This window comes from Notolabrus celidotus, chromosome 5 (genome assembly GCF_009762535.1).
Source record: "Notolabrus celidotus isolate fNotCel1 chromosome 5, fNotCel1.pri, whole genome shotgun sequence".
Lineage (NCBI taxonomy): Eukaryota > Metazoa > Chordata > Actinopteri > Labriformes > Labridae > Notolabrus > Notolabrus celidotus.
In genome coordinates, this window is record NC_048276.1 from 20,124,988 (window position 1) to 20,146,535 (window position 21,548).

The window sequence follows — 21,548 nt, forward strand, 5'->3', positions numbered from 1 at the left end:
ATTTTGCAGGAAGCACAGTTGCCACTGTGGTGGTAGACCGAGTTAATAATCTATTATCTGCAGCAATCCTTTTTAAATAGAAGATTGGCCCACATTTCATTGCTGTTATTAGAGTATCTATGTTTATTATAGAAACTATCCCACAGTCTCTTTTTGTGATCCATGGAAAATCCCCCAAATCCTTACAATCCTACCAAAATCCAGCAATGGCCACTTGATTTTGTGGTGATTTCTGACAAACATATTTTTGTGTCTTTTGGAAAAGGCTTCAGCCAGATTTAGATTTGGATTTCAAACATGATTCCAAGATAAAATGTTCCATCTGATAATCTCTGGAGATTACACAGCACTGTGCACAAGTGACCAAAAAAAAACTAAGATCAGAACATTTTTATGTAATATTCTTCATGTTTCAACTCCTTCAAACTAAATCAATTTTACAATAATTGAGCTTTCACAGTTTCTTCCCTTTGAGAATAAAGATTAGTAATTCAAAGCACCTCTCAGCACATGAAAGGAGGGAAAGAGAGAGAGAAACCCCAAATGTTTCCTGGTGTGCCCCCCTCATATAATATGATAAAACTTAAGACGGCTTAATGTCTACAAATGGTGACATGAGGGTGTAGGCAAACAAGCTTCACCGTGCTGTGTGTTTGTGTTGAGCTTATGTGGTTTGTGTATCTGCCTCGCATGCAGGAAGAGAGTGTCAGTGGACGCGATAAGGTTTGATTGCACAGAGAGAGGAGGAGGTCCGGTGCTTATGTGGCAGCTGTTGGAGTATTTGAGCCTGCAAGTCAAGAGAGAAGTAAATACAATAAAATAAAAACTTTAACTTATGTACAAAACAAGAGAGGAAGAAAGCTTTGAATAGGCAGTACATGAATTGGGGATGTTGATAAGGACAAATGGGGCTGAGTCAGGAGGCAGTGACCCTGTGCAGAAAGGGAGGGAAATAGGGAGAGAGAGAGAGAGAGAGAGAGAGAGAGAGAGAGAGAGAGAGAGAGAGAGAGAGAGAGAGAGAGAGAGAGCACAGAGGGAGGAAGTCTCTCCAGGACGCCTCATGAAGTGAGAGCAGGCAGAGGACCTTCACCACTGTAGAGCGGAGACCAGGAGGACGAGAAGAAGTGGGACCTGGGTGTTTATATGCCAGTGGGGTGAAAAGAGAGAGAGAGACCCTCGTCTCTGTGGGTCAGCTGATGACAGAAGATGAAGAACCACATCACCAATGCCCTCTCAGACTTCTTCTTTGAGTATGAGACCCCACGCCAGGTGCTGGTGAGGAACAGGAGGGTGGGAGTGGTGTGCCGTCTCATCCAGCTTGGGGTCCTGGCTTACATCATCGGGTAGGAGCCAAATATTCATGCTTTGGTTTTGTTGGTTGTTGGCTGTGACAGGTATGCAGGGTTTATATTGTGTTGCATGTTGCAGCTTGCATAATGACCCTTTAGAGTGACATTGCGCATTCCAATAGCTTGTCATTTTGTAGGGGAAGTTGTTCACAAGGTTTATCTGCTTGTTCCAGCTTTGTAAACATAAAGTTTTTTTGGCGTCTGTAACTTTGTAAATGCTTTTACAGATTACAGATTACAGAGATTCACAGACCAAACAATGAATAAAATCATCAGTGAAGTGACCCAAAGAGATGAATTACCTGATATTATAGTATTCAATGAACATATATATGACTGTACCTGTATTTCAACGGGCTATGCCAAAGGTCTGCTGGTTTCACCCTCAAAGATATGAGGTTTTTGATTTTTTTTTTTTCAAAACTCTGAGGACTTTCTCACGACAGTCTGACATTTACAGACCAAAGCATTAATGTATTCATCAATTTAGTGATCGACAGGGATTAACCAATATTCAAAGAATCATTTTGACTCTATTGAAGGAACTAAGTCAAAGATTTGCTGCTTTCTGTAACTTTATGAATGAAAGGTCCTTTTTTATTTTTCAAATAAATATGTATTTGTATACACAATTTTTTTACTACTCTCTGACATCTACTGACTGAATGACTGAATTATTAATCAATTGATTGATCAATAAAAAATAATCACCTTGTTTTTATAAGTTGATGAATTCTTTTGGGGGATATATCAAGCAAATATATCAACATTTTCTGGTTCCAGCTTCTTAAACGTAGAGATACACTGCTTTATTTATGAGCGAAAGGGTTTTGGTTCAGGAAAGGGTGATGAGGATTTTTGGTTGCCGTTTCAGTATAATGTAAATGACAGCTTTTCATTTGGAAATTTCTTAGAAAAATATGTCAACTTTGTAAGAGTTAAACTTTTAATTTTATTTCAATTGTAATTTTTGCAAGAGATGGAATAATATAGTTGAGTTGCAGTCCTGGAGGGACATGACCCTGAGGTCTGTGGTTTCTCTGTATGTAAAGAGGAGATCGTTGTAAGAAGATAATTGTGAAACATGTCATTTGACATCTTGATGTTGCCTCTGAGGATCAGAGATACAACCTGAAACCTGCCTGGTACTGTTGACACAGCAAACCAGCCCTGCGGAGCTGAGTGAGGAAGTGATTTCAGGGAAAAATGTGAGATCAGATCACTGATTATCTGACTCTCTGCCCTTCTCATGTTCAGACAAAATCTGCAGCATGTTCCTTAACTTACCCACACAAAATCTCCACTCACAGGCTTTGACTTGTTGGAGCAGCTTGTTGGAAATTCACTCTGAAGAAAGCAGTTTGTTATTTCAAATCTCCTCTCACATGGTTTCTGTTTGTGTTAGTTTGTAATCACTCATAGACTGTTTGTCTCTAAGTGTGTGTGTGTGTGTGTGTGTGTGTGTGTGTGTGTGTGTGTGCGTGCGTGCGTGCGTGCGTGCGTGCGTGCGTGCGTGCGTGCGTGCGTGCGTGCGTGCGTGTGTGTGTGTGTGTGTGTTTGTGTTGGGGCACCTCAGAGCAGCAGAACCTGAGGAGCTGAGTGTGATGAACACGCTGAGGCATATGCTAACACATATAACAATCAAATAATGCCACACAGCGTAAAGACGGGTTACCTTCTGCTGGTGACATCAGAGGTGACTAAAAACTCTGATGGATGAAGGCAATTTCAGAAAATTCTTGTCTTGCTAATGGCAAGGATTGTCTTTCTTTTGTTTAAAGAGAAAACAGTCTGATGTAATCAGACTGAAAACGACCCACTGTTGTTTGCCCTCGTTCTCATCTTGTTCTTGAAATCTTAAGAGGAAGATACAAAATGATGTGGAAATAATGCAGAGATCTGCACGTTTGTCAAAGTCTGGGTCTTTGGGGATCTTCTATGACCTCTACTGCTTTCTTCCACACTGTCACCTGCCTCTTCCTGCCGTAAGAAATGGCCTCATGAAAGTTGGCTTGTGATAGGCATGGAAGGAGATCTGATTAAGACGCTGTCCTGACTCAAGGCTTCAGGATTCGAGCAGATGGCTAACGGGTTGGAGTTGAAGTCAGACTCTCTCTCAGGCCAACCTTATTATTACTCACTTCAGCAGAAAAGAGACATGTATTGCAGTTTTGGAATTCATATTACAGTTCTGCTTGTCTTTTCTTATCATTCAACTTCATACTAATTTATTAGAAATGATGCATTCTTGGCCAGCTTAATTTTGCACAGCACACATACCAGAACGTGCTCTGCATGAATCTCACATTAAAACATCCAACATGACTGGTTTTGACAATATTAGTTGTGACATTTCAAATAAATCCATTATTGTCGTCAAAAGGCAAACACTAAAACAGATAGAGCAGGAAAGCAGTTTAAACCACAATGATTTTTCTTTCATTTCATACCATTTTACATTAAGACAAACCAAATCTATTGTTTTTCTGTTTCATTCTGATTAATTGAAGGTTGATGTATCTTTAATTCTGATGTGTCTCCACAAAATGAGCACTAATCTCAGCTCTGCAGCATGTAAGTGGGAAGAAAAGCCCTCCGCACATCAAGGAGCTTCCTCGCTGCCTTGCTGCTCTTCTGTCGCAGCAGATACAGATCTCACTTAGACTGCTGTTTTAGAAGATCCCGCCATTATTTCATGCTCATGCATTTCTTTATTCCATTAACGTGCTCTATTTTTTTCTAAATGTAAGCTCCAACTGCATAATTTGATTCGCCTAACTGATAGAAGTTGTGGCTTTCGGCACATTGTGCACTCTTTATTCCACTTTGAGGGATGTTTCTTCTTGTCTGCTGCTCTGAGGTGTTTTCTCTGTGCGCTGACGAATGAGCATGTGCTTCAACACATGAGTCCTGCGGGTTCTCTGCCAGTGGGTAATTGCTTTTCCCACCCTGTATGAAATAGCTGCAACTATGTATCATCCAAGTGCACACCAGCTGTTAGCCATTTCTCCTGGCCATTCACACACACAGATAGGTGCACACAATGAGATGCCTCACTCAGCAAAGATGCAAAAATACCAAGTTTTAAACTCATTTCGAAAGCTCAGGAAGTTTTATTTTCATTTTTTGTCAGCTCTTGCAGAATTTCAGAAATATTAACACCCATAGGAAACGGAGAATATTATATTTTTGCTGTATAAAATAAAAAATGCAATCACCCTTATATCATTATCAGTGCTGTTATTTTGCCTTAGTAAAATATCAAGAAAACAAGATGTGTGCTGCATTACATATGAAAGTGCTACAATTAATATCAAAATGAATGCTCCTGTGAGGAGGTTAGCTATTTGCTTAGCACACGGAAACTATCAACAATGTCTCCATATGAGCTACAAAAGCCAATCAGGCCATCCACATGAAGACTGACTATTTCTAAATAGTTTATTTCAGTGTTGAAACCAAGCGGCAACCTCCGGTCTCAAACGATGAAGCCCATGTGGAAGTGTTATAAACTGCAATACATCGAGAAACCGCTTGAGGCTGGCTGCAGAAACACCAGAAACCACATACACACCAATTAAAAAAAGACGATCTTTACAGCATTAATAAGCATGTTTACAGTCTGGTTCAAAAAACTGCTTGGATCTACGTAGCTAATCTCTCTATCGGCACACACTGTACGGGGGTGAATTTTTTTCTAACGTGACGATTCAGAAGATATTAAGATTACGAGTTTTTGCCCAAATAAGGACATGACTGACTTGACTCCCGGTCGGGAACACATAGCTGTTGGCTAGGAGGCTCACACTACGTCACACTCTGCCTGGTTGAGTTCCGCATTTCTAGTATGGCTGCCGCCGACGATTGGCTTCAAAACAGCGCTCAGGAACAGATGGGTGACGTCACGGATACTACGTCCATATTTTATACAGTCTATGGTTGAAACCACTGGCAGGGGGCAGGTGCCAGTTAAAGTGAAAAACTGGACTCTGTTACATGGCAAAGATTTTGGATGAGTTAGACAGGCAGGGTGAGAGTTGCTGTTAAACATCACGACTTACATGTACAGGACGAACTCAGCAAAGAACAAACAGGTACTACTTTGTCCACTGGGGGTGCCAGAATGAACTAAAAATAAAAGTTCCTCACAGGAGCTATAAGTAAATATTTTCAGCTAAATGTACTTAAAGTAGCAAAAACATTAAGTATCAGTGGTTGCCAAAACAAAAATAAGATTTAAAAAAATACTCCATATCAATAAAAGTCTTAATTTAAATTAAGTAAATAATACAACTTTCATTTCCCTAATGTAGTTGAAGTACCAAAACTTAGAGTAATTCTAAACTTTATAAACAGCCCTCTGTTACTGTAGCATTGTTACATTGCTGATGCATCAATGGGCAAGCTGCATTTTCCAGTTGCAGATGCTTGGACTGGCGCTAACTTTAAGTACTTAATAATGTAATTAGGTATTTAAGTCGAATGGTTTCCTGGAGCCCCTCCAAATGGTCAGCAGATTAATGCAAGGGGTCATTAGATGATTCAAGCGGGAGGACAGCCTAATTTAACCCATCCTGCTCCACTGTTCTTACAGTTTTGTTACCATCTCCAAACAAAGACATGCCTCCCACATGCTGCCACCTAAATCATGACTTCCCACACCTCATCCCTCACACATGAACCACTAAATCATCAGAGGCTAATGTAGGGATCAATAACAAATCACACTTATTAACTCTCTCTGTATATACAGGACTTTTAATTTGGCTGGAGTTTTGTTTTTCATTGTACATTAGCGGTAGTTTCTTCCTCTCTAATACTTTCATGAGCATGGATTATGAATAAGGCCTAAATGTGCACATCAAGACATTATATGTTGTCTTCATATGTATGGTGCTGCCACTTGGACCATGAATCTAAATCCACATTAAAGCTGCTGTGGGGACTTTTTAGCTCACAATAAACTAGACTTAAATTAATGCTGATGTCTCTTCACAAGCTACAGAAACACACATGACCATCAGCAACCACATTGATTATTTTTGTATAGTTATTTTATGTGCCTGCCCCCCCATTGAAGGGTAGGTGTCAAACAAGACATCAAACAACATGCTGCAAACAGTCTTGTTAAACATGTTCCATACAGATACATTATGAGTTGCATGTTAGATATCTAATGTAAACAAGGATGGGATTTAAGGCAGAAAACACTCACATTTGCACTGGATGAATTCAGCCATTTATGTTTTAATTAAAAAAAAAAGTTTTACAAAGGGTAAAAGTACTTTTACAGGATGAACATGTTAGTCTACTATGATTACTGTCATTCTCATAGCTCATCAGCTGTTGTCTAAAGGTGTTATAGTCTCTGAGAGTGATGGCTAACTTCCTGAGGCTTCCAGTGTAGCAGGGAGTTAGCAACAAAGTAAGCGTTCCAGCTAAGACTTCCTTCTCTGATGTTGTCTTTGTGTACAGTCCGACAAGCAACTTAAGAATTGAGAATGGAGTTGGTGCGGAGAAACAATATCTCACAGCAGATTGCTACCTGCTCTTGAATGCAGGTATCAGTTTTAAGACATTGATTAAAGTTAAATTATTGTTTGCTAATGAGTTCTTGGATTGTTTTTGCTGTCCTCATGGTATGATCCCGTGTACACCTTAAGCCTGCTGAACAATGGATGATACTACTCAGACTGACAACAGATACGAGACACCAGAACCCTTCCATTCCAACATCCTCCCAGATGTTCTGCATTTGTGAATTCGTCAATAGAGAGCAGGGACGTGCAGTCAGGGGAGGCAGAGCCTCACCTGCATCATGAAGAGTAAAAAATAAACTATTATTAAATCAAAATATTTTCCTTTTGAATCCAATAATGTCTATGATTTCACAGTCCAAATGGCTGAATTTTTGTATTTCCCATTCAAATACACGGGCGAGACGAAAAGTGTGGCAGCGAGCAGCCTCACCTCACCTCAGATTGTGCAATCCCTCACCGAATTGGTTGAGGCTTGTATTGACAAGTGCCTGTTTCTGTCTCTCTTCACATCTCCAATATAATGTTTTCAGACTATTTTAATATGCCCTCTAATTTTCCATATTCAGGCTAATGTATTTAATATTTGTGTGTTACATATTTAGTTTTGCTGATCGCATAAAACCGCAGATAAAAAAGCGTGAGGTGAGGCAGACGGTACTCTGCCTCACTGAAGGGGGCCTACGAGAGCACACAGGTTCACGTTGCTACCGTTCTTCTACACAGAGCCATAGCGCTGCAATTTCAAAATCAAATTCGCAGCTGCAGTCCGTTCATTCTAAAATTTTGCTCTAATTGAAAGCCAAAAATGGAATATATTATATCTAACCTTAACAATTTCTCAAAACTGGACTCCAAATTGAAGCGGGATCTAATTAATAAAGGAAGCCCAACGCCAGAGCTTAGAGATCTGCTTCAAACATCAGGTCAGAAAATAACCCACTCCTTTCAAACTGAGCTGTTTGGCTTATAAAGTTGTAAATCTGACTCCAATGTCAGCGCCTCACAAGCCATGAACCTCACCGCACGTCACCGATAGAGAGCACATTTCTGTTTGTACAGCCTGTACTTTTTCACTTGTACCTCAGAAAAGAAACTGAATCTGTAACCTCTACTTTTACTTGGGTCTCTTTGTTTGTGTCTGTTCTCCTACTTCAGTAAACAGTGCGTTCTTCAGATAGCTCTGGTTTGATTCAGTATGTTGGATGAGTATACTGATTGCAAAGTGACTGGTGCTTTGACCACCCTGACGCTTCCTAACCATAATTACTCACACATCTCTGTGAGCCATGCTGCTGGCATGTTCAGTATGCCGACATTACCTCCATACATGCCCTTGCCTGTGGGATTGGATAGTTTGCTTGGGTGTTGTTGAAGGAGAGTCTGATGTTCTGCCAGGCCTGACAAGATGCTCTTTGTGTCTCATACAGGTGGGTGTTCATCTACGAGAAAGGATACCAGTCCACGGACACAGCAGTGAGCTCAGTCTTCACCAAAATGAAAGGAGTGGGCTACACCAACGATAAAGGAAAAGAGAGAGTCTGGGATGTGGCTGACTATGTCTTTCCTCCGCAGGTTGGTGACTAAAGCTTCTCATGTCCTAATTATATGACTCTTAAGTAGTCAAGAAATCATTTCACACATTACACAACCATTGTTAGGATTATAGAGAATCTTGGCCAGAATTCAACATCCACAGACCATGAATCAAACTGCCTGGGTGAATTAACATCAAACTGAGTCAGATGGGCAACGTCACAAACCCTCTGCTCCCTGAGGAGAGCTGTACTGTGGTCAGATGGTGACCAGGACCAATGTTTAGCCATGCTCTTAAAACATCCTTGTTGGCTAGATTTCATGCCAGATCTGATCATTAAAAGATTTGGAGAAAGTACACACACAGTAAATGTTACCAGCTTTGTCAACATCAAGGTGTCACTGTGTCATTGAGTGTGTCCTGTGATGAACTGAGCAAACAACCTTCCAAAAGGAAGACTCAGGTCAAACATATTTCTTTGTTTACCCAAAATGTCCCTGGGACCTGTTATCTGTGGGAATGGAGTTAAGTGACACAATGAAGATGGTCATGTTTGCTTTCAGTTGTGGGTGCGGGCCTTTTTTTAAATTCAGACTGGATTAGACAGACAGTTTGATGTGATAAGCTCAATAACCAGATGAAAAGATCTCTTTGGTAGAACAACTAATGCTTTGATCAGATAATTATATACCAGCTCATATTTATCCCTTAATCCTCCTCTTTGTCAATGAGTAAATCAGTAAAACAACAAGCATGGGAGAAAACCTTGTCACTATAAAAGTGTTGCTACCTCGCTAAAAGCAAACTTCTGTAGATGCCACACCAGCTATGTGGGGCAAACAATACATAGTGCTCAAAAGGTCCTGCAAATTTGCACAAAGACACAGGAATACAAATAATTTCTTTCTGTCTGAAACCATTTAGAAACTAATTGCACTGCCTTGTCCCTGTGAAAAAAGTTTTTAATATTATGGTTGGCCATAGATGGAGTGCTCTTACCTGATGTTGCTAGAGGTTGATCTAGGGATTGTAGGGAAGGGGTAGAAACCTGCTCCTTCCCCCAGGAGATCAGGGTTCAATGCTGGCTGCTCCCAGGTGTCCAGATTATGCAGGCTGGAGATTTGAAGGTCAGTGAGACTGGTAGGGCTGCTGTCCCAGCCTGTGGAATACAGCTCGGGAATAAGGTCAAAGGTGAATTTACAGTTTGAGTCTTTGGACCTTCGGGGCTTTTGTCCCTAGGTTTTATTCCCAGTTAGGCAGAGTCCTCCACTATTGATTAAAGTTTAAGCTTTATTACTTTAAAAGCAAAGGCTTTGGTGCCAATTAAAAAACTATAAAAGAGATGCAGTAGTGTGCAATGAGGCAGCACTGAGTACCTTATATCCCTGACGTTTCGCAATCTTGTTGCTTCCTGTGATAAGCATTAGGGTTATGACTAGGGTAAGGGTTAGGGTTCAGTTTAATAATAGGGTTAGGGTTATGATTAGGGTTAGGGTTAGGGTTAAGATTAGGATTAGGGTTATGATTAGGGTTAGGGTTAAGACTAGGGTTAGGGTAATGATAAGGGTTATGGTTAAGACTAAGGTTAGTGTTATGATTAGGGTTATGGTGAAGATTAGAGTTAGGGTTAGGGGTAATATTAGGGTGAGGGTTAGGGTTATAATTAGGATTGGGGTTGAGGGGTCCTGTGTTAGGGTTAAGATTGGGGTTAGGTTAGGGTTAGGGTTATGATTAGGGTTAGGGTTGGGGTTGAGGGGTCCTGTGTTAGGGTTAAGATTAGGGTTAGGTTAGGGTTAAGATTGGGGTTAGGTTTGGGTTAGGGTTATGATTAGGGTTAGGGTTAAGATTAGGGTTAGGGTTAAGATTAGGGTTAGGGTTAAGATTAGGGTTAGGGTTATGATTAGGGTTAGGGTTATGATTAGGGTTAGGGTTAAGATTAGGGTTAGGGTTATGATTAGGGTTAGGGTTAAGATTGGGTTAGGGTTATGATTAGGGTTAGGGTTATGATTAGGGTTAGGGTTAAGATTAGGGTTAGGGTTATGATTAGGGTTATTGTTAAGATTAGGGTTAGGGTTAAGATTAGGGTTAGGGTTATGATTAGGGTTAGGGTTAAGACTAGAGTTAGGGTAATGATAAGGGTTATGGTTAAGACTAGGGTTAGGACTATGATTAGGTTTATGGTTCCGCCCAGGCTCCGGCCTCATCACTCCCTGCAGATAAGTTTACATGCAGACATTGAGGAGTGATGAGCAAAACATACTGAACACCCCTGGAGCCTGCAGGGGGATGCTGGGGGGGATGTCTTAGGGGATGAAAGAAAATTCAGCAATAGGCATGCAGGCAGCAGAGGCATTGACAGGCAGAGGGAGAGATGGGAGATAAAGTCAGTAAACTGAGTCATACTGTAGAGAAACTGCTGCATCCTTTATTATGTAAGTTTATGGCATGAATAAATGAGATTAACACCTGTGTTACCTCTGTTGATATTAAACCTCAGGGTGACTCATCGTTTGTGGTGATGACAAACTACATCATAACTGAGGGTCAGAACATGTCAACGTGTCCAGAGGTAAGCACCCTCTCTCTGTGTTTTCTCCCTCTCGGTCTAACAGTTTACACTACCATAAATAGAAAAACTCTACAGAAACTGTGTCTCATTCCAAGATTGTTTGTGTAATTGGAGAAATAGTCCAGCTGTCGAAAGTATGTTTTTTTTAATGTAATGACCTCCAGATGAGTCCTACAGTTTTAAAAAACAGCAAAGTATCACAATTAATGTTAAACTTGAATCGAACAGAAGTGTTTTCATGTTTTCACTGATCTGTCCCTTGACATTCTACTGTTGTATACACACACACACACACACACACACACACACACACACACACACACACACACACACACACACACACACACACACACACACACACACACACACACACACAAAAACACACACACAAAAACACACACACAAACACTATCACTAACTTTGGTCTTTTGTTTATTACAGCTTCCAGGCAAACACAACTGTAGCTCAAACAGAGACTGTGAAGGAGGGAGTTTCAAACGTACGGGACATGGTAAATCCTGACGGCCCGACAGTGTGTGACATCTGCAGTCCTCACTGAATAACCGTCTGTCTGTCTGTGGCCAAGCTAAGCGCTGTTCAGTTTTTGGGCTTTTTGTTATCATCGTGTTCTGTTTTGTCAGAAACAAAACCTTCTCTCGAACCTTTAGTGCAGAGGTTTTAATAATTGTGATTACCCTGCTCTCTTACTAATTAACTGGCTGTGCTAAATCCTTGATTTTGATTGGCCAAAACCCCTGGACAATGGTTATTGATTCTGAACAGCAAAGGGATTACAATGCATCCAATGTACTGTTGATTTCACCTCCTCCTGTTGACAATGTGACAAAAACGTCACTATCTTGTAGCTGTTAGACAATATAGAGAATATGTATATTTATGCTACTCTCAATGCATTTGGAGAGCACAAAGCTTTAGATAGATGGTTAATGGCTGATCAGTCACTAGCATGGAAAAGAAGAAGTAAAGTGAGAAAACAGCGCAGAGGGAATTTAAGTGAAAGAGACATCAATCCAGATTAAAGATGACAGACACAAAGCAGCCTCAAACTGCAGCATGGTGTAGTTCGGCAGAGTTACAGAACTGGCTGAGTGAGAAGAAAATGACAACAGAAAAGTTACAGGGAGGAGGACCTCATACAGGTGCTACTGTTATTTCAGTAGCACCTGTATGAGGTGAAATCCAACAGAAAAAATGCCAATGTTTAGACTTAACCGTGAATGAAAATGTCTTGATTTATAACAGTAAAGCAAGAAAATGTGAAGACTTAAGCTTGAATTAAGTTTAATGTAAATTTGAACCATTAGTCTCATAAGAATACTGTTGTCATGGAAGTGCTAACAACCGTGAAGTTTAACAGACTTCTTTTTAGCTGCATAAAACCAATAAAATCACCTTTAGAACAATACTTTGTTTGTATATTTAGTTGGGAGCCAGGTAATTAGCAGGATTCTATGGTTAGTTGGTGGTTGTGTGGAATAAAATCCCTTCAGGGTGGACAATACACCTCTGCTCCATGTCAGCTGTTTTTTGTTGAAAACAGTTTAAGTTTCTCGATACTACTGAGCTTGTCAGTGTCACTTCTCCATCACCGACCAATCAAAAATCAAAAAACTGTTCTAATAACAAAGGTAGGGGTCCATTTGGAGGAGGAACTAAACACACACATTTAGTAAGGGTACAATTTCCTATTCTAGAGCTGCTGCTATTGCTACGACATGATTTCTATCAATTGTTTTAATTATTTATTCAGTTGCATTAAATAAATGCAAACATTTCAGCATTTTACAACAGATTTAATAACTCAACAGATGAGGGAAGCAGGAGTGCTGCAGGACAACTTTAGCAACCTGGCAAGAATAAGCACCGTTGAGAAGTGCTAATGAGGTAAAGGGAAGCCAAAAACACTGTCACTGGACGCTAGCCCTAAAGTACACGGACCAAAAATGTGGCAGTTCAAGTAACATACCGAGGCACATCCCTTATGAACTGGCCAAGTATTACAACACCGTGACTATTATAATACAAAGTACCTGCATAGCAAAGGAATAAGTACCAGTCAGTCAGGGTCATTATGTTAGGGAGACAGGCCAGATAACCAGGGCATAGAACATTGTATTTAGGAAATGGGTTGTGGCTCTTAAGAGTTGTTAAAGGATTATATCAGCTATAGATTGTGGTTGATGCAAAACCAAACAAAAATACACAAGACCGGACTCATCACTGTCTGTCAACGTTTGGATGTAATACATACTGTACATTGCTCATGTCTACTATAAAAAGATAAACAGATTAAAATCAACAACCTCTGTCTTAGCAACCAATCACTAGTTCACTGTGTTTGGATTGTGCTTGTTGATCATTGAAGTAAGCAATTTAAACTCTGCCCTAAGCAAGCAGACACATTCATGTATGTACAAACACAGGGACAGTTGTTACAATTACTCATGTGCACAGAGCTGACACAAATCATGAACACACAGAGACATTAAAAACAAATAACCATCCAGACAGGAGCTTTTTTAAAGGGTCCAAACATACACAGCATCGTCAGTTCAAAGAGCAGTTATATAAATTTACTGTCCTCCATCTGTCTCCGGGTTCAATCAGGACCTTTTCAAGTCCTCCATGACCTATATCCACTTTAATAAGAACAACCTTAGCTGAAGCTTTAGATCTGTCCATTTCACACCAGTCAAATCCACCAGTATCTCTTTAGAGGCGGCGTGCTGTCTCTATGAGCATGGATGGGCAAACACACTGAGGCCCCTGTAGCCAAACACACTGGTAGGCTGCAGTGGAAGGTCAGAGGCCAAGCCGAGTGACCAAATGCCTGCTGGAGAACTGTCTGTGAACTCACCCAGCACATGATGAGAGAGACTGATACCCACAAAGCTAATCAAACACAGAGAACATATAAGTTTGAATCAGGGTGAGATAAAGAAAACAGCCATGTCAGCGCTCGCTTTGCTTCACTTTTATATCTTTGCTCGCTGCGGTTGATGCTAATTCAAGATAAGATGATTAAAGCCTCGCCATGTCTTGCTTTTTTGTCTTCTTGCTACTTGAAACACATGTTGTTCTTGTGCTAGCTTCACTTTAAAGTTTTGTCTGTAATGATGAACTCCAGTGTGTTTCTACTCCAAGGACAAATGACGGGAGTTTGTATGAATACCACAAAGACCTGTGAGGTCCTGGCCTGGTGCCCTGTGGAGGATGACCACACCATACCAGAGTATGTAGAAACTTTCACTTAACCCTGCTGCAAGCTGGAATACACAACTGTCCTGACATCACAAGTGACTCCAACCTCCTCTCTTCTGTTTATTTCCACCCAGCCCTCCTCTGTTGATGTCTGCAGAGAACTACACACTGTTCATCAAAAACTCTGTGACTTTCCCCTTGTTTGGTGTCACAAGGTGAGGGGCTGCATCAACATCAAGTTAAATTTAGCTTAGCAGAAGCTAAAATTTCTTTGGTATTAATTTATAGAAAAGAGACAGGTTTGGTAAATGTTGCTGCATGTCTTTCCCACAATAAATAATGAGTATTAAAATGGGGCCCTCCACCAACATGAAGAGGTGAGTTTGCTCTTCAAAGGATACACAAATTATTTAATATCCTCTGTTACTCTGTAGAAGCATCTTTAAAAAAGTTTGTCCTCATTGTTTGTTTGTATTTTAGTTAAGACTGTACAGATAAGTTTTGAAAAAAGTGTCTAAATGCACATCATACAGGTGCAGGGCAATCAAAAAACAGCAGCAATGCAAAAAACAACAAGCCTGCACATTCTCAAAGCCACACAAACTAATAATCAGAATTTTTGGACTCAGTAGTCTTTACCAGGTGACAAATAATTTATTTTGATTTGGGGGAACCATCCATATACATTGATTTGCACACCAGTAGGCTGATATAGGTGTGAAGGTGTGGTCAAAACATGTAAACTACCTGAACCAGGCTGTAAACATGTTTCCTGCAAACGATGGCTTTTTTGAATTGGTATATACTGTATGTGGTTCACAAGGGGGAGACAGATTTTAGTAAAACAAAAGACATAATCAGCTCATCAAAAGGAGAAATACCCGGACCTCTCGTTCCTTGCAGAATTGAAGCACAAAAACTCTGGATCCTACATCTCTCATAACGCATTTCAGCAAAATCTCTTCATTATTTTTGCGGCTAGAAATACTTTTGAGCTCAAAACTAAAATCACAACCATGTGACGCTGGTTTTTCTAGGAAGGATTAACGTATAAGGACAATAAAGCAACCTTACTCAATACCACAGGAAGTCCAATAATCAGGACATTTTGATGCTGCTGTCTCCGTCAGGTGAAAGTATTTTTGAATTATTCATCTTTTTACTAGGGGCCACGCAAGATTTGCATATCGATGATAATGATAATGATGATGATAATGGCAGATGTGATCAAATATGCAAACCATATTGAACATATAGCTAAAAATAATTTATAAAAATATGATTTCAATACAACAAACAGAGAACAAGGAAAATGTAAAGGACAAGTATTACCACACATTTATTTTAACAACAACAATATTGCACACCATCTTTCAACATCCAAGTTGTTCCAAACATACACCCTCTTTGAAAGTCATTACAACAAGGCAAGGCAAGGCAAGGCAAGGCAAGGCAAGGCAAGGCAAGGCAAGGCAAGGCAAGGCAAGGCAAGGCAAGGCAAGGCAAGGCAAGGCAAGGCAAGGCAAGGCAACTTTATTTGTATAGCGCATTTCATACACAGGGGCAACTCAATGTGCTTTACATTGAAACATTAAAAGCATTGCAAACATTCAGACAAGCATAAAAGAACACAATTAAAATGACACATATAATGAAACAGAAAAGAAAAAGAAAAATAGAAATAGCTTAAAAATAAAATTAAGATTTGCATTTAAAGTGAGTTAAAATGAGCTAAGATAGGAAGGCAGTGGCAAATAAAAAAGTCTTAGTCTTACAATACAACAATAGAATTAGGATGAATAATCTGTTGTGTTTTTCAAACTAAGATATTTTCTAGGTTTCAGGATACATCTTTCTCATAACCAGCTAAAAACTTCCAATACGATATACTTTTAGTCTTTTCTGTGGAAAGCTTCTCAAAAAGGGATGTATGGTTAGGATCAGTCTTAGATGTTAAAACATTACTTGTGTATTACTATTGTTAAATAATTATATGGTAATATGCATCCATGGCATCATGTTCTCTTCTAGTGTATTTGAATAATGTTTTTTTATAGATGTTTTTACCTCAGGCACTTTGAATGCTTGACCACACCTGCCATCATAGATCTTATCAGATAATCGATGTGCAAATCTCATTATATGGGTGTGGCCTCTATTCTTCCAAAAGTCCTCTATCACCAGACAAAGACAGTGGTGTCAAAACATTGTCAATATTCAACTTTTTGTGGCATTGAGTAAGAGTGTAGGCTTGTCTTCCTTTTGATACTGTACAGATATTTGACAGAAACCTGTTTCCTGTTTCCAAATATGGAGTAAATGTTTTGTGTCTTCAAGGCTGGTAGATCTAATTCAACTTTTTGATGAACTGCATTATGGGAGTTGTTGGATCCAGATTTTTTTGTGCTTGACTGATACAAAGAATGAAAGTTAAAGTATTTATGCCTTTAGGGCACTATGTTGGTCTCTTCTTTATCAAATCTGTCTTTGGCAGGTCCTCAGACTTTATTATTAACAGTATATCACTTTACTTATGCTAAAGTACCCCTTTAACTTTAATATTTATCATCCATCCATCCATCCATCCATCCATCCATCCATCCATTTTCTTCCGCTTATCTGGGGTCGGGTCGCGGGGGTAGCAGTCCAAGCAAATTGGCCCAGACATCCCTCTCCCCGGCGACACTTTCCAGCTCCTCCTGGGGAATCCCGAGGCGTTCCCAGACCAGGCGGGAGATATAATCCCTCCACCGCGTTCTGGGTCTACCCCGGGCCTTCTCCCAGTTGGACGTGCCCGGAACACCTCTAAAGGGAGGCGTCCGAGAGGCATCCTTATCAGATGCCCGAACCACCTCAGCTGACTCCTTTTGACGCGGAGGAGCAGCGGCTCTACTCCGATCTCCCTCCGGATGTCCGAGCTCTTGACCCTATCTCTAAGGCCGAGCCCAGACACCTTTTGCAGGAAACTCATTTCAGCCGCTTGTATCCACGATCTTATCCTTTCGGTCATGACCCACAGCTCATGACCATAGGTGAGGTTTGGAACGTAGACCGACTGGTAAATCGAAAGCTTTACCTTCCGGCTCAGCTCCCTCTTCACCACAATGGTCCGATACAACGTCCGCATCACCAATCCGCCTGTGGATCTCACGCTCCATTTTACCCCCACTCGCGAACAAGACCCCGAGATACTTAAACTCCCCTACTTGGAGCAAAGTCTCACTCCCCACCGAGAGAGAGCAATCCACCGTTTTCCGGCAGAGAACCATGGCCTCAGACTTGGAGGTGCTAACTCTAATCCCGGCTGCTTCGCACTCAGCTGCAAACCGCCCCAATGCCCGCTGGAGGTCCCTGCTCGAGGAAGCCAACAGAACCACATCGTCTGCAAAAAGCAGAGATGAGATTCCAAGCTCCCCGAACTGGAGACCCTCCTCCCCCCGGCTGCGCCTTGAGATTGAGATTGAGATTTATCATACCAGTGATTTAAAGCCAGCTTCAATAAATATATTCAAAGTCAATGTTTGTTATGCAGTAGTTTTTGCAGAAGAATATACAAAGATTTGATGCATTTAATTTTGGAAGTGTGTACATTTGTAAGAGTCAGTTACCAATGTTATTGCGCAAAGTAAGGTATATTTTTTCCAAGATTAAAATTCTTGCTTACAACTTGAATGGGAGATATAGAGAGTTGGCTATTTATCCATGAAATGAACCGAAATACATGTTCTTTGAGGTCATTATGTCAGACACCATGCTGAAATAGTTGTGTGTTTCATAATGAACATTTGTCTTTCAGGAGTAACCTGGTGGAGGGCATTGATGCTGGTTACATTAGTAAATGCCTCCATGATCCAGAGAAAGCTCCACTGTGCCCCATATTCAAACTGGGAGACATTGTCAAACTTTCTGGCTTCAATTTTGAAACAATAGCCAAAGTGGTGAGTGTAGAAGAGTTGCATATATCTTTTGGTGTTTCATTTTTCTATCATACTGTTGTAGTGTAATCCAACAAGCTCTGTATTAAGTACTACCTGGTTGGTTCTTTACAGGGAGGAGCCATTGGTATAGTGGTGGACTGGACATGTAACTTTGATGTGGATGTGAGACACTGTAAACCAAAGTACAACTTCCATGGTCTGTATGGAAACCCCACAGAGACAGACAAAGCCAGAGCCTCAGTGGGCTACAACTTCAGGTGGGTAGCTGTTTTTTCCACAGCAGATAAGCATCAATTTAAAATTACCAAAGGAACAGATATGATTTTAATGTTTTTTTCTTTTTCTGGAGGGACTTAATACTTTCATTTCACCTGCTGATTTACTGTCACCATGCTACACAGTGTTTGCTAATGTTGCTCACTAAATGTTCCTTCCACTGCAAAGTGTTGACACCTGTTGTTTCTTTGCTTCAGGTCTGTTGTGTTGATCTAAATGCAGCCTGACTTCAGTTCATGACGTTTACTTCCTCTCAGTAAAACAACTCAGCGTGGTGCTCTGATGTTTGTCTCAAACTTATCATAGTTTAATTAATGCGCTCTGTGAACACTCAGCTTCCTGTGCCTAGATATAAGGAAAAGTCATTTAAAGGATATAATTTAGGGAGTACTAACTGTCTTTAGAGACCATCATTTCATGGGACGTCTCCCACTGGTTCCCGGTTTGATTCCCATTGGTCAGGAGCCCTCCTGTGTGGAGTTTGCATGTTCTCCTTGTGCGTGCAGAGGTTCTCTCCGGGTACTCTGGCTTCCCATTGTTATGTAGACATGCTTGTTAGGGAGGGTCCTACTTGGTGACTCAAGCTTTAGGATGAATTACTCTCACTGCAGCAAAAACAGGAACATTATGTAACCATGTTTACATGTCACACAAATGATAAACAGTTTATATAAACAGCCTTTTAGCAGGCTCACAAAAATAACTCGGCAACATGAGAAAAAACTTTCCATCATCTGTTTTTCTTTTAAATTTATACATCCTCTATTTAAGAATCTGATGTTTATAATCTGCATATTTTTGTATGTCCTTGTAAATATGAAACACCTCACAGACAAATAAACACACACATTAAGACTGGACAGGGGGATTCAAATCCCGACTATGTTGTACACTTAGATCTGTATGATTGTATTATTTACATCTTACTGAAAGCAGCGTATATCTGTACTGATAACATCATGGAACTCTAATTTATAGAGTATCCACCAGGACAAATTCTGTAAAAGCGTTACATCTGTTTAGGAAGCCAGTATTGGTACTTACTTCCTGTTGCAGGGTCCAGTCACCCACTCCACACTCAGAGATCCTGGATAGTACTCAATGTGGCGTGACCTCAACACAAGCATGCAAACTGAATGGAAGTGTGCAGGAAGAGGGTGTTGGGGGGGCAGTTCTGGAAAGGCCCTTATGTGCCAGCCCTCTGACAGAGCTCTGCAGCCTCTCGCCCAATGGCAGCTGGGATTGGCTCCAGCCCCTTGCAGCCCCTGATGGGATAAGCAATATAGATCAAGTTGGATGAATGGGTGTTAAATTATTTGATTTCTGGGGGCAAAATGTGTTAAAATCAGGGATAGCATGTGGTATCATCTAAAACAGGTAATTGCAGGAACTTTAGATACCCTTTCGATTTATTTTAATCATTTTCACGACTGTTCGCAGGTTTGCAAAGCACTATATGGAGGACAGAATTCAGAGAAGAACCCTCCTCAAAGTGTTTGGGATCAGGATTGACATCATTGTTCAATCACTGGTGAGTTGTGTGTACATTTTTTGTGTAGTGAATTCCTGTCATGAAAATAGTCAAAGGGAATTCTGAGTAACTGTGTCTCTGTCCTTCACAGGCGAGAAAATTTGATATCATCCCCACACTGACAGCTATCGGCTCTGGAGTGGGCATCTTTGGAGTGGTATGTTTTAACCCTACGCTCATACCTGCAATTATCATTTACAGTTTGTCAGATTCTGCATTAAGTCCGATATAATTCTGATTTTGAACACAACTTTTCAGGCCACTGTAGTGTGTGACTTGGTGCTGCTCTATTTGCTCCCAAAAAGAGAATTTTACAAGAACATGAAATTCAAATACACAGACACACATATACAGGTAAGCATGATGATGCATGTGTACCCACTAACTTATGTAAATTCTGTTATTGGTGGATTTTTCTGAGCACAAGATGGCAGCAGAGAGACGTGTAAATATCAGGTGTGCTGTGTTTCTTTATGTCACCATCTTTAGGACTTTTATTATGAAGGAATGCCACTTAAATTAGATCCAGGAACCTCACGAGCACAAAGGAGTAGATTGATACTGTGTTTATCCCACAACAGTCACAGTCAATACAAAACCGTCTCTATCTACATTTTATCCGATAGAAGATGAAATCTCCCCTCACCCCCTTACCTCAGATGGCTCCCTTCTTTAACTGAACTAGGCAGAACGTTTTGTATTTGCAGCCTGACAGCGAGTCGCTTGGTTTAGACACCAGCGTCTATTACACCATTGAAGCAAAGGAAAGACAAACCCAAGGCATTGACAAGTCCAACGTGAGTGCTCATGGTAGTTAGAAAGAGTAGAATATGTCATTTTAATGTATTATATCATGCTATCAAAGGAGAATCCTTTATTCCTCTTTACCTGTAAGATCAAACTACCTCCTGTTGTAAATCAACTTTTTTTTTTATAGGATCCTGATTCAGAGGCAGGCAGCATAGAAACTGAGGTGTCTAAAGTAAGGGATTCAGAAGTTCCTCACAAAATATATCCTGTGCTTTACCTTCTGTGATTACTGATGCGTATTTTGTTTCGTATTCTTATGTAGAAATGATCTGGGAGAAAGCTTGTAAAGTGCTTTTTGGATTGCACTGGGACCCTGCAATAAACCCTGCAACACAACACACAAACACACTCTGAGTGTACTCGGGACTGGAGCGGACAAACTCAGACATTGCTCTACATGTCCCCGTCTTCCTCCTCTCGATCTTCCAGCTGTGTCTTCTAACAACACCTCCCACCCTGGGAGACTGTGACTCTTACTAGCGTAGCTCAGCTGTGTGTGTGTACTTTTTTGGGTGTAGCTCTGTTTGCTTTTATTCATACTTTGGGTGTAACCCTCCACCTCCTAACTTTCTCCACATTGATGCAGGTGAAAGAAGACTATCTGGCACTTGTGTGTGTACACATATCATCCATCATGATCTCTGTCACTGTCTTTGTCAAAGCAAGAAACACACACATGGCGTGCCATCATTGGAGTGATTCACCCTGTTTGCACCTTGTGATCAACAGCTGAGTTTAAATAAAAGATGTACATTTGTGGTATCGTTGTTGTTATTTCA

The 21,548-nt window shown here is 40.6% G+C and overlaps 1 protein-coding gene across 3 annotated transcripts; it reads left to right on the forward strand.

Annotated features, from left to right (window-relative positions):
- Positions 1-1,042: 1,042 nt before the first annotated feature.
- On the forward strand, positions 1,043-21,529 carry p2rx1 (purinergic receptor P2X, ligand-gated ion channel, 1). Of its 3 annotated transcripts, none has more exons than XM_034683904.1 (14): positions 1,043-1,343; positions 8,317-8,461; positions 10,921-10,992; positions 11,434-11,491; positions 14,158-14,245; positions 14,349-14,429; positions 18,011-18,152; positions 18,264-18,409; positions 19,869-19,959; positions 20,051-20,116; positions 20,218-20,313; positions 20,667-20,756; positions 20,897-20,941; positions 21,032-21,529. In XM_034683904.1, exons 1-14 carry the CDS (start codon positions 1,207-1,209, stop codon positions 21,035-21,037), a joined length of 1,263 nt encoding a protein of 420 aa, XP_034539795.1. In that variant the 5' UTR covers positions 1,043-1,206; the 3' UTR covers positions 21,038-21,529. The 3 variants fall into 3 exon arrangements, with proteins under 3 accessions (XP_034539795.1, XP_034539794.1, XP_034539796.1); XM_034683903.1 differs by having other exon boundaries at positions 1,044-1,343; positions 11,434-11,503; XM_034683905.1 differs by lacking the exon at positions 20,667-20,756 and having other exon boundaries at positions 1,044-1,343; positions 11,434-11,503.
- The last annotated feature ends 19 nt before the right edge of the window (positions 21,530-21,548 follow it).

Coding starts and splice junctions, on each gene's coding strand:
- p2rx1 (XM_034683903.1), top strand. CDS start 1,207: ATGAAGAACCACATCACCAATGCCCTCTCAGACTTCTTCTTTGAGTAT. Junction 1,344..8,316: donor GTCCTGGCTTACATCATCGG/GTAGGAGCCAAA, acceptor TGTCTCATACAG/GTGGGTGTTCATCTACGAGA. Junction 14,430..18,010: donor CCCTTGTTTGGTGTCACAAG/GTGAGGGGCTGC, acceptor TTTGTCTTTCAG/GAGTAACCTGGTGGAGGGCA.